Source organism: Pseudonaja textilis, chromosome 15 (genome assembly GCF_049901715.1).
Source record: "Pseudonaja textilis isolate UNSWEBS1 chromosome 15, rPseTex1.2, whole genome shotgun sequence".
Taxonomy (NCBI): Eukaryota; Metazoa; Chordata; class Lepidosauria; order Squamata; family Elapidae; genus Pseudonaja; species Pseudonaja textilis.
This window is the reverse complement of record NC_142004.1, coordinates 1,825,275-1,838,598: the sequence shown is the minus strand read 5'-3', so window position 1 is coordinate 1,838,598 and position 13,324 is coordinate 1,825,275. Positions and strand designations below refer to the sequence as shown.

The window sequence follows — 13,324 nt, the reverse complement described above, 5'->3', positions numbered from 1 at the left end:
GGGAAGGATTCCATATTGGAAGCGGGAAGTCAAGGAGAATGATGCAATTAAATTGAATTAATAATTCAGCTCCAAATCTGATAGGGTAATTGAACACAATCCATTCAATACAGATGTGTGACTTTATTAAAGAGGAGATGGTTAGTCTCTGAATTTCAGGTGCAAGTTCCAGGTGTTTTATGCTTATCCCAAGAACAAATTCAACTAAAATAACAATTTTTTTATCCTTGGGATAGAGAAAAATCGCTCCAAGGAAGAATTTTTCATCTTGCAGAAGAAAAATTGCAAGCTGAAATCTTCCTCCCTTACTAAGGAAGCTGGAAGAAATGTCGAATTGTTACCAAATTGTTCGACAACAATGTTAACTCTTGGATTGTTTTCCTCCTATATTTAGATTGCACTAATTATAAAAACCTTAGGAAGAGGGAAAGGAATGGATTTTTCTTTGACCTGCAAAATGCCAAACTTCAAACCAGGAAATCCTGTCTGAAATAAAGCCCGATCAGCTGGGCTATTGTTGACATGTCCGCATTGTTGACATATTCAGCTTAGCAAGGTTTCCCCAGCAATGGAGAAGACACACCTTGAGTTGTGCAATGCTGGGTTACCATTTAAACCTTGTCCTTGAAGTTGTTTAGAATTTTAGCTTGGAAAGAGCAAAGACCACATCTGAACTTAAAAATGCAGGTCTCTTTTAAGGTTAAAAAAATACATTTTCCCCTATGAGAATGCAGATGAATGCTTCAATTAGGAGACCTACAGATTGTAACAACAAAAATCAAAGTTTTCAAGCATTCTGATTATTGTATTGATTTTCATGGGTGATTGTCTACTGGAGGTATCCTAGGGAGTATCTTTCTTGTCTATTGCCTTATCTTAAAAGTACATAAGTTAGCAAAATACATTGGGGCTATTTCTTCAAGATTCGAAAGACTTGCCTTAACAAGGATTCAATTATGCAAGTTCAAAAATACGTTTAAGTATTTGTATCAAAAGTAACTTTCAAAAGCATATAACTTATGTACTAAATATGAGTTTAAACATTCATCTCAAGTTACACCATTAAAATATTAAATTTCCAATCATTAAGTCATAGGGAAAAATGAGAAATAAAGCTGATAAATGATCATATGCAGTCCAGATTTTTTAAATGGAGCTTCCATTGGTAAAATGTTGAAAAAGCTGAATATTTAGCCAACACATTTAATGTTCAGGAGCATATGAGTGCAACGGTCAACTTCTCATAAAAAAATGACTTGATTCTCAAATCAGTTGTGCAACTGCCAAACGTAAATCATCAAATTGCATTTTATTATAAGGTTGATCCTCTTATTTTCCTGGAGATGGAAAAGCCTCATTTTAACATTGCTAACATTTCCGCAAAAATGTTGCATGTACAATGCTAAATGGTACCCTAGTCATCCAAGCAAATTTTCTGTTCTACGCATGTATGCAATTAAAAAAAAACTCTGCATGTTTTTTGTTATATTTTTAAAAGAAGCATCCGCCACAAAGATTTCACGCAAGCTGGTCAATGATCCAAGCAGACAATAGGAACAGGGTGAAAATGAATTCAAGGCGGAAAGAAAGATTGACGCAGGGAATTGCAAATGCAAATTCATCTTCTATTATATCAGGAATTATCTGTCCGATCCCAGCTGCCACTTTCCCCATTGTTGGCGCTGGGATTAAATTAGTTTTCTGATTGCAAACTATCCATTTTCCTATGGGTTTTTTTTTTTTTTTTTTTGGTGGTTGTTGCCAGAGGAAAAAAGAAAAAAAAATTGCATTAGACTTTTCTTCCAGTTAGTTATTCCCTCATTGTCCAAGAACAAAGATGTTATGCATCTTTTTAAAAATTTGGCTTTTTCAAGTAGATGGTTAATATTTTTTTACTCTTAATTATGTAATAATGATGTAGATGGCCAGACAGCAAATAAATTTAATATTTCTCCCCCACCCCCAGAAAAACATGGTCCTTCGTGCATCTGGGATGGGAATAAAATGACTTTCTCCTATTCACAATAGTGCTGTGAATAACGTATTTATTTATTTGCATAATTTTATTCATAATTTTTATTTGTTTGTTTATTTGTTTGTTTATTTATTTGATTGTTTGTTTGTTTGTTGCCTCTTCTTGAGGGGGGCTGTACTGCCACAATCAGCGAAGGGAGGGACTGGATAAGAAACCAGGGACAATCGCTACACCCAGGCAAGCAAGCCTAAATAAACAAAATACATGGGGGGAAAAAGAAAAGTTTATTTTAATCATGATTTAAGTTTAAAGCAGGCGGGCAAAGCGCTTCTCAGTTAGCCCTCAGAGCGTTTCCCGCCATTTTTGACTTTCGGGGAGGGGAGGGGGGAGCGTGAGAGGCGCGATGACGGCTGCTCCCCCCACCCCTCCCCTCCCCTCCCTCCTCCTTTCCTACCTGGTGGCGAGAGGGCGGAGGGAGGGGGCCGGGAAGAGCGGCAGCAGCACTTCCGGTGGAGCGGCGGGAGGGGGCGGGCACAGCCTCCTCCGCTGCCGCCGCCGCTGCCAGCGCAGAGCTGCGGAGGGCGGCGAGTGGAGCGGACGCCTTTTTCTCGTCCTCCTCCTCCTCCTCCTCGGTTCCTCGCCCCGACATGGCGGTGGACGCCAGGCGGTTGGAGGCCCTCAGCCTTCACCAACTCCACGAGCTCCTGGAAGATGAGGAGCAGCTCCAGAACATGGCCCTGGAGATGGAGGAGGTAGGGCGGGCGGCCGGGGGGGACGGGACCCCCAGGGAAGCAAGGAAGGAAAGGAGAGGGGAGTCCCAAGGGGGAGAATGGGGGTGGGGAGGGGGTCTCAAGTTAGGAGTTGGTGGGGGGCTCTGAAGGAAGGGGGAGCTGAAGAGGGGTGACTTGCTTTCCGAGGGGAGGTGGGGGAAGGGGACCCCCAGAGGGAGAATTTGAGAGGGTGGGAGGCCCCAAAGGGGAGGGTGGGGGTGGGGATGGGGGTCTCAGGAGTTATGGGGGCTCTGAAGGAAGGGGAGAGCTGAAGAGGGGTGACTGGCTTTCCGAGCAGGAGAATTGGGGGAAGGGGGACCCCCAGAGGGAGAATTGGGGAGGTGGGGATGGGGGTCTCAAGTTAGGAGTTGGGGGCTCTGAAGGGAGGAGGGGGGGCTGAAGAGGGAGGCGACTTGGTTTCCTAGGAAACGGTGTTTCGGTGTCTTTTTTTCTTTTCTTTTTCTATGACTATGGGCCTGAAACCAGTCAGCCCCATTGGCGTCCATGGGGGGTCTCCCAGTCCTTGGCTGGCTTATTTTTAATTTTATTTTTTTAATTTTTGCATCTGGTCCAAATGGGACTTTTTCACAGCAGCTGTCTGCGGAGATTCTCAGGCATCCAGGCAGTGGCTGCCTTTTGGGGGGCGGGTGTGTGTGAAGAAAGATCCTTTTCAACAGACTTCAACAGCTGTTTCGGCATCTCACTGGGAATTGGAGGGGTGCGAATGCTGAGGATTCCCCGCAGCCCACACTCCAAGGCTTCCTAGCAAAACGGGGGTCCAAATTGAGTTTTCAAATCTGGAAGTCCTTGGATAGGGGGGTGTCCCCTTTTCAGGCTTTTGGCTTTGGAAAAGCGGCCCCGGATTCCTAAATTGGGGAGGGGGCTGCTTAACCATGCATTAACAGGGCTCTCCTTGTGGCCAAACCTAGCTTGGGGTCCTGCAGCTCCTTCATGCAAAGAAAAGTTCTTGAAGGCACAAAAGTTTCACTTGCTTATTTTGTCCTCGGTATTCGGTCTAATAATAGCCTGGCTTGCTTTCTTGCTTAACGCCAGCATTAGCTGTTTCCCCTTTCGATGAGGAAGTGGTGTGCTCAAAAAGCCGAGGTGTTTGTCGTTCTTGGGGTGGGGGGTGGGGGACGTGGGTTGTACCCTTATTTGGGGGGAGGGAGCTGTGCAGGAAGCAGCCGTCAAGATGTAGGGAAACACAAAGTGGATATAGATCAACAGGTTGTCTTTGGTTGTAATACTTTGTTGCGATTTGTAGGGAAACAGTCATGGCTGTGATTGAGAATGCCATGGATGGGAAAATAAACAATGATTTGCTTGTTGGTTAGTGGGTAGCTTGCTTTGAAACGCCGGTGAGGATGGTGGGATTGATTTTGACCCTGAAATCGGACTCTGTTTTTTTTAGGCGATGGTGCTTCGATTCACAACCTTGTGGTTATTGTGGGAATAGGTGGTGTGAGGTTGAGAGAGGCGAGGAAGGTTGGCAGCCTCCTACGTTGGCTTTCTAATCGTGTAGGAATTACTGAACCAAAAGATAAGGCCTGGCGTTTAGGTTCCCCAACGGTTTAATTGGCTTCACTTAAGTGAGTTGCTTTTGTTTCTGCGTTTAGGTTGTAATTTCTTGCCCTATAGACATGAGTAATGTCTGAAAGGGAGCTGGGATCTCCTTATGCGGTGCTTTTAGACTGTTGAAAAGCATCCTTGAGCAGGACAGCCATCTGGTGGCTCAAATCCCAGGGGAATGGCTTGAATTCATTGTAAATTTCGTACTGCTTCCATGATAAGTGTAGTTCGTATCCCATCTGCCCTGTTTCTGGGCTCCGGTGATGGCTGGAATGGGGAAGAAACAGCTTTCAGTGAAATCAGATCCCAGCTTCCGATCTGCCCATCAGGCTGCCCAACAATGACTAATCCTAATTGTACTCGACGCAAAAGGTAAAAAACTGTGGCGCATACTCCTTCTGCCTAATTCGAACCTGGTTTCCAGTTTTCTCTAGGATCGGAACTTTTGTTACATATCGCCTGTGGGCTAAGGTGCATTCCAGGATAATTTTGAACGCTATTCCGCTCACTTCCTTGAGTAAGGAACAACTGGAGCATGAAAAGAAAGGCCCGAGTAGTAGTTCCTCCTCCTCCAATTTGTTGCAGATGAATAGCAGTTTCTGAATTTAGCAACCGTATGCCTTTGTGCTAATTAGTCGAACCCACACTTGCAAACTTGCGACTTCGCACCTTATCCTGTTATTGTTGCACTTTCTTTTAGCTATGTGAGATTTGGGCTGCTTTAATCCTTGAATAATTTTGCATCTGGGAACTTTTCTCTAGCTACCAGTCGAAGAAAGGACTTCTGTGTCTTTACAAATCTTTCCTGCTTAGCTCTGTGGCCTTTTGTTGTCTGGAATTCATACAGTGAAAGGGGGGGGCGGGGGGGGGGGCGGAATCTTTAGTTCCTAGTCACTCCTTGGTAACCAGCTAGTAGAAAATCTAAAAAGCCGCCAAACAGCGCTAGGAACAGCTGAGCTTCAAGTCTGAAAGGCATTTTGTAAACTCTAGAATTACTCCCATGCAGTGGCTTTAAGGTTGTGAGAGACTTTTGAATAATGCTTTCCTTGTATTCAAGGCTGCGAGGAAAGGCTGCAACAGAATGAAACTAATATCCGTTTGTGGTTTGTAATTCAAGCAAAAAAAAAAAAAATGAAGCCTTTAATAACGGGCAGCCTCCTTTGCTCCTTTTACAGCCAGATATCCTCATTTGATAAAACAAATCCTCTATTTTGTGGGGGATATACTTATGTGGAGGGACATCTGGTACGCCCATAATTGTTTAAAAAAACCAATCAGGTGCAGTAGGTCCCAGTATTTTACCTGCAGGCCTTGTGTTATGCTGCAAATGAGCTCTAACCCTTATCCTGCCTTTTTAAATAATCTGAGGATGTAGAAAAGTATATATAATCAAGCGGGAAATCGACTCTTCTTGACTGTGATGTCCTTTTAAGTTATTTTCAACGTTAATAGTTACATTTTCAATGTTAACAGTTGCTGTGTGGGAGACCCAGGGGTTAAAGAGGTAGAAGTAATCTTGAAAAATTTTACCTCTATTTCCCATTGTGCCTCTCAGATCTTGATGGCAATTGGATCGCTGGTGTTTGTTTAATGCATGTGCATTTGAGCAGGGCTGGAGTGAGTCGGAAGAAGCCTTTGGTTGAGTAAACTCTGACTTTCATCGATCCCTGTACTTCTCTTCAGTTGTCAGGTTTACTACTTTCTTAAGTAATTGGCCTGTAATTAGAGACAAGAGCCTGGAATAAATTAATCATTGGGCTACCCTGCGTTAATTTTTCATGCTTTCGATCACTCGATTTCAACATTTTCAAACTAAATGAAAATTTGCTTACTCCTTGAAAGTCATTTTCCTCCATTAGAGGAAAGCGAAGAAAATCTCTTGCCGTCAAAACTCACTTTTCGCATGCTTTTGCTCTCTGTTCCTGAAATAAGTTATTGCTTTTGGGGTTTGTTTGTTTGTTTTTTTGTGCCTGATAAACTTTTTTTTCCCCAGTGTTCTTTTGCCATTTAAATTATGTTAAATGATCTGCCAAAAGAAATCTTTCTCAACCAAAGGTCTTCGAAATGCACTTGGGCGGGTTGCCGTGCTATAATACGACAGTATAAATTGTTAACATTTACAATATAGGACACTCAGAAACATAGCCCGGTCAGTATGGCATGAAATCAAGTGAGGAGAGGTTTAAAAGGTTCAGGACTACACCGGTTGATAGGATTTCACAGGCAATGCCTTGTATTCCCACGAAATCCTACAAGAGTAAACAGACAATCTAATAGATAGATTTCTTGGCTCCTTTACACTGTTTTCCAGCCTCCCAGTGAATGTGGTCATGTCCTCTTCTGCCAATATGAAATTAGGTTTTAAGACTACTAATTAACTATGCCAGTAACTACAGGCTGTTTTTCTGTTCTAGCGGTCAGTCAATTAAGAAAAACCTGTTTTGTTTTTTTACAAATAGCTTCCTCTGTCATCATGGCATCATAAGGATGATTAAATGCACAAAAGGGGGTGGGGAAGGGGTCTCTAAGAAAGGAGGGGGAGGAACCACCAAGCAATTGGGAAAGAATATGAATTCGGCTAAACGAAGGGGGTCTTTCTTTAGAATACAGCGGCACGAGTTCTTATGAAAAATATCCATGGTGGTAATGCAAATCTCTGAAAGTCCAGATCGGGATATCTACTACCTCTGTGTGCATGCCACATACACCACACAGTAGCGGTCCTTGTTAGTTTAGGAAAATAAAAGAAACAGTGAAAGGTGAATGCATTGCATCAAGCTAAAATGTAGAACAGGGCAGGTCCAACCTTGGCACCTTTGAAAGTTGCGGACTTCAGCTCTCAGAATTCTCACTTTGGCCTCTCAAACCTAAGTGCTAATACCAGTGTACATTAGACAGTTTCTTTTTTTAAAAAAGGAACCACATAATAGATGTGCCAGTGAGTGGGATTGTGTCTAATATGAGCTAAATATAACTAAGAAACTTAATTAACTTAGCAGAGGGAGATATGCAATGAGTCCTAAGAAGAGAACTGATCATTGAATATGGAGAAAAGGTTTACCCCTTTGCCTCGGTCCTTCTTAAATTGTGAGCTGAGCAATTTATTAAGATTGTGTAGCAAGCCGGTGGAGAGTTAGAGTTAAAACCGGTCATTCCCAGGATTAAGAAAAGAGGCTGCCTAAATCGGTCCAGGATTGGCCCACTGCCCTCTTTCCCACAATGACCGACTAAGATAGCCAAAATCTTTTCAAGTAGCTCTTTGGCCTATTTTTTTTGATGGCGCTAAACGGTCCCATGACTCATCCTTGTGTGGCTTTTAATATCTTGGGGGGATGGGGGCGTTTGATATAAAATGGAAGAAAGTGATTCATTGTGGTACTTGGTGTTCTGTTTCTCGGGTCTGGAGGAGGAAGAGGAGGGGGGGGAAGTCGCCAATGCACGGGAAAATGTGGGGGAGCAGCTGTTCCCCCAAGTTGTTATATGGCCTTTATAAAGGAGCTGGTTCCTTGCCTTCCCTTCTCGCTCCCACCATTCCTCTTAGATCGTAAACTCTTGTTTTTTTAAAAAATAAATAAATTGCGTCCTCTTACGAGAATGCACATCACAGTTTTGGAAAAGCCTCTTCCTAGCCTCTGTGCAGGCTGTCTTCTCAATAAAGGGGCCTTTATCAGATCAGTATAATCAAGGAAACCAGAGGGAAACAAAAGTCCTGCCGTTTGCTCCTGCTGAACGGCAATTTCACATCACACAATTTCCCTTTTGATCTACGGGGTCTCGTTATGAGGTCTCCCATGAGACGGTGCCAAGCCAGCTTGTTCGGCTTCCCCGCAAGCTCCTCTCTTCGCTTTTCTCTTCTCCTCCATAAATTAAATGTATAAATCGGGGAGAGGGGGTGACGGCTTGATTTACATTCTGGCTGTGTTTTCAGTCTGCTGGTTTCTTTGAGCGCCAGGCAGGCAATCCGGATCACGTCCCCCCCTTTTTCCTCCCGCTAATTAATATGGATACCGGAGAAGAAAAAGTGGTTCACTGCTCTGCTTGCTCACAGCAGAGAAATTTAGAAATATCCCACCTCTGTAATTAATTTTTTTCTGCCTAACCATCTGCCTCTTTTTTTTTTCTCTTGCAGGCGCAAAATGTTCAGCTTAGCAAAGATATGACTCTCGCCAGTAACCACAGCCTAGCAGAAGGAAATCTCTTATACCAGCCAAAATTAGATGCCCTGAAAGCCACATTAACCCAAAAGTATCAAGAGCTACAGGTTCTCTTCGAAGCATATCAGATAAAGAAAACCAAGCTAGGTAATATTCCGGAGGAGTGAATCCAATCCCCCTTTTTTTTCCATAAGCAGCATGGGTTCCAAAATAATTAGATAATATAAATATGTAGCAAAGTATGGGGTTGAATCAGCCATTTAAGGATGCACCCAGTTAATTAGTTGAACAACTGTTTGTTAATCTGGAGATATTTAAATCTTTTATCTACTCTTTTTATCTAAAGAGGAACCTAGCCTCCATTACATCATTCTTGGTGCCGTGGTTGGCTCTGGCATCACAATACAAAGCATATTTTAATTGAGAAGTAAACTAACACAAATCCATTTTAAAAATGCAACTTAGGGCCAGTTGATGTTTGGTAGCCTCAATGGGTTAGTAGTTTGCATATAGAGAAGCTTAACTGTTAAGCTGCCGGTTGTGAGAATAAATGTTTGGGGAAATGAGGTGTTGATAAGAACAGATACATCCTGCATGCTGGTGACTCCAGTCCCTGGAGATGGCCACTCCATTTGGAAGCCTGCCCTGTTTCCTTGCCCAGCCCTCAAAAGCTCTGTGGAGTATATTGTCTTGTAATAAAAACACAGAGCAGGGGGGTAGAAGTTTCCAAGCAGCTGGTATTATTTCAGTACTCATCACAGACGTTAAGGTAGCCTGGCCTTGCTTCCCCCGTGCTTCTCCCTGCATTGTGTAAAAGAGTTTAAACTCTGCTTTGTTCCTATCCTACTTTGGCTCTAATCAACTGAACACAAGCCTTCATCTCGGTCTATATGTATGGTTGGATCTGTTTTTTGCTGTTTTTGTTCCTCTCGGCCTTCAGGTATACCGCTTAGCCCCTTGCAGTTGGGGCTGTGTACAAAATATTTGCAAAGTAGGGAGTGGACTTGAATGGAAAACGAGTGAGGCATACCAGAAGTCCATTAGGGAGTTTGTGGTTGAGTTAATATTTGAATCAAGACACCCCAACTTTGAGGCTGACTTCCTACCCCTCTAAAGAGTGAAGGCATCCCCAAGCTAAGTTCCTTCTTGTTATATGTAGTTTTCTTTAAAAATGTGCAGAACATCCATTTTGCTTGTGTCCAGTCTGGCTTACAATCCTGGGATAAGTCATCCATCCAAGGATTAATGTTCGGTGATACATAATCATTAGAATCTGAGCAAAATCAGCCATGGTTGCAAACTCCTGCAAGTGTATTGAAACAGAGCTAAAACATTGTGCTTCCATGTTCTAAACTCAGAGTTAATGCTTCTTTTCCCACAAATATGCATGTTGTTATTGGTCCAGCCTCACCCATCCTTTGTGCATTTACTGTTTAAACAAGTACAGTATGAAGCAAAATGTATGCCTAATGGGTAAAATCCCATTCTCCCAGTTTTTAGCCGAGACTTTTAACCATTGCACAAAATCTGGTTTTCAGTTGGTCAGGAATGAAAACCATGCCAGCACATAATCATTGCAAGTTTTGAGCCAAAATGCACTCACATTCATGGCTTCTCTTCTGGGTTTTGTACTTTTTAAATTGTGTTTACTCTGTGGTAATTGTTTGTTTATGAACTCGACTTTAATTCATGGTTGTCCCATCCGCCAAACCCCCCTCTTCCTGGTTTGCAGACAGACAATCCAATAATGCTTCGCTGGAGACCCTCCTCGCGCTTCTTCAGACCGAAGGGGCCAAAATTGAAGAAGACACCGAGGTAAGCCTTAATTAATTTATTCTGTAAGCCGCCTCAAGTCGCCACGAGTGACTAGGCGGCCATATAAATTCAATTATAAATAAATAAACACTATACAAAACATTTGCTATTAGGGCTTGCTGGGATATTGTTCTTGCTGCTGTTTGACTTGAATTTATTTATTCCTTCGATTTCTATAGCCGCCTATCTTAATCTAATTGAATTATGCCTTCCCTCTTGTGTGTGGATCCCTACCAACCCATTGTAGGAGATGGTCAGGGCGAGCCCAAGGGAGGGAGGGATCAAACATGTCATCAGTCTAGCAGCAGCAGATTTTGGGCTCAGTTGTGGTCGTAATCCAAGGGCTACCTGTACGGTAAGATTCGTAAGTGGTGAGGTTGCTGTAGGCCAGGGGTCTTCAAACTTGAAAGCTTTTAGACTTGTGGACTTCCAATTTCCAGAATGCCTCCTCCTCCAGTCATGTTAGCTCAGGAATTCTGGGAGTTGAAGTCCACAAGCCTTAAAGCTGCCAAGTTCGAAGACCTTGCTGTAGGCCAGTGGTGGCTAAGCCTTTTGGGCTCCTGTGCCAAAAATTGCACGCGCACCAGCACGCACACACTCACGTGCCAGCACCTAAAATGCAATGCATGCTCCCCTTCCCCACGACCCCTGCGCATGTGCACGCAATCCCACCATCACCCCCTTACCTGCACTGTGCCTCGCAGCTGATTTTTCGGCTGCTTTGAGGCCTTCTTTGGCCTCCCAGAGGCTTGGAAAAAGCCTCTGCAAGGCTTTTCAGGCAGAATTATAGGCCCATTCCGTCACTTCCGGTATTACAGGAAGTGATGATAATTCGGCCTGAAAAGCCTCGCAGAGGCTTTTTCCAAGCCTCTGGGAGGCCAGAAAAGGCCTCAAACCAATTGAAAAAAAAATCAGCTATGAGGTGCCCTCATGCGCAGTGAGGTAAATTTGCCTGCGGCTCGCATGCCAGCACAAATGGCTCTGCGTGTCACTTGTGGCATGCGTGCCATAGGTTCGCCATCACGGCTGTAGGCTAAGTCCTATCTTCCTGCTTACCTTCTAGCATTGAGAGGGAGAGAGAAAGATGGCGTGAGAAACGGGCTCTGTCTCTCCAGACTGTGTCCCTCCCTCCCTCCTTTCCTCACAATTCCCTCTTTCCAACAGAACATGGCCGAGAAGTTTCTGGACGGAGACGTTCCTCTGGACACCTTCATCGATGAATATCAGAGCCAAAGGAAATTAGCTCACCTGCGGCGGGTCAAAATAGAAAAACTCCAAGAGGTGGTCCTGAAAGGACCCCGGCGGCCCCCGATGCCCCCTCCGCCTGTGCCTCAGACTCCAGAGGTCAACACGCCTCCTTCAGTTATGCCTCGCCGTAACCCTCCCCCTCCCCCTCCGTCGTCCGTGGTCCTAGCGGGACGTTTCCCGACGCCGTTTATGGCGGCCATGGGCCATAACCCGTACCCATATCCTCCACTGCCCCCGAGGACGGGGGCGCCACCGCCAGGCCAAGGGCCGTCGCCGGGCTACCCGAATCCTTATCTAGCTATGTATCCATCCACACCCCCTCAGAGGGCCCCGCCTCGCGTTCCTCCCAACCCCGGTTTTATCATGGAATGAGGCCGCCATTCCGTCTTGACTCTTGTCCACTGGTGCTGACCTTCACGAGATCCTCAACAGCTGGCAACCCAACCGAAGCCGTGAGGAGGATCAACAGGGTGGGAGGAGGGCTCCACTCACAAAGGAAACTGTCCACGGATCCTGCAAAGACACCCAGTTTTGATCCTGAGGAGGAGGAGGATGATTGTTACTACTTTTTAATTTAAAGAGAGAACCGGCGTGTCCGTCCGGCCCTTCCTACAAAGACGTCAAGCCAGCTGTCGAAGTGTTGAAACGCTTCCATGGTAGACTTGCCTTGTTCTTCCGAGGAGATTTCAGCCATCATTTGTGGCACGAAGGCCACAAATCCCAGGAAATTCTTCAGTTTTTTAAAAAAATTCCTTATTAAAGTGGGTGGGGGGAGAAGGGAAAAAAAAAAGCAACTCCAGAAAACGAAAACTTCGTTCTAATCCCCGGACGGTGTAGCTTCTCTTCGAGTATATGTTCTGCGAACAGAAATGGCAATAAAAATGACTTGTGTTGGCACAAAACACGTATAGGGACTAGGGAGCTTGTGGTTCTGAGTTAGCAAATTTTTGTGTTAGCCACTGAGGGGTGTGTGTGTGTGTGGTTTGTTTCCGCACTAATATAATCCGATCCATTTGAGCAACAGGCTGCCAATTTTCTGTGGGCGAGGGTGGGAGAATCAGTTTATTTGTACCCGTGAAAACCTCAGGATGTAAAAAATAGCAAATGGAGGTTTAAATCCTTGCTCTTGAGGGTAAGTCAGGAATATGCAATTTATGCCACTGGAGCAAACACTATCCTTCTGCTTCTTGTATGTCTCTCTCTCTCTCTCTTCATCCTACACCTGTTCACAACTTTTGGCTTGCAGTGCAGGTGGTGTGTCTCTGATATATTTTCCTAACAGGGTTCTAGAAAGTCTTAGCTTTTGTGTCTTGGGAAACATGTGAACCCAGAAATACTCATGACTTAATTCTTGCCTCTATCTTAGCCAATTAGTTATTCTTCCCATTCCTTAATCCTAAACCAAAGTTATCCTATAGCTGAAAACCTCGTGTCTACTTCAGATTGGGACAAAAAAAAAATCTCTTTTTTTCCCCCTCATCTTTCCTCTTCTAACAAGTCTTTTATACGCTTCAGAAAATGTGCTTTTCTTTCAAAAAAAAAAAAAATCAAAGTAAAAGGATTATTTTTTTTAAACCGGAAATTAGATACATGGCCCTGCGTGAAAAAATCGATACATTCAGAAAAACTAGTCGAAAGCATTTCCTAATTCACCGGAGCTTCCACCTCCGAGCAAGTGTCTTACAGTAACTCTGGGCTGCGTTCTACCTGAGACCTGTTTCTTAAATAGGTTGGAGTTCTTTTCGTATATGTCATCCAACACTTCTCTGAAATTGGTGCTGCCACCATCACGT

At 44.1% G+C, this 13,324-nt stretch overlaps 1 protein-coding gene across 1 annotated transcript; it reads left to right on the top strand.

Moving 5' to 3' along the window:
- The first annotated feature begins 2,543 nt into the window (after positions 1-2,543).
- On the top strand, positions 2,544-12,937 carry VPS37B (VPS37B subunit of ESCRT-I). The gene is made up of 4 exons (XM_026719492.2): positions 2,544-2,727; positions 8,444-8,615; positions 10,201-10,283; positions 11,448-12,937. The coding sequence occupies exons 1-4, from the start codon at positions 2,623-2,625 to the stop codon at positions 11,901-11,903; spliced, it is 816 nt and encodes a 271-aa protein (XP_026575277.1). The 5' UTR covers positions 2,544-2,622; the 3' UTR covers positions 11,904-12,937.
- The last annotated feature ends 387 nt before the right edge of the window (positions 12,938-13,324 follow it).

Coding starts and splice junctions, on each gene's coding strand:
- VPS37B (XM_026719492.2), top strand. CDS start 2,623: ATGGCGGTGGACGCCAGGCGGTTGGAGGCCCTCAGCCTTCACCAACTC. Junction 2,728..8,443: donor TGGCCCTGGAGATGGAGGAG/GTAGGGCGGGCG, acceptor TTTCTCTTGCAG/GCGCAAAATGTTCAGCTTAG. Junction 8,616..10,200: donor GATAAAGAAAACCAAGCTAG/GTAATATTCCGG, acceptor CCTGGTTTGCAG/ACAGACAATCCAATAATGCT.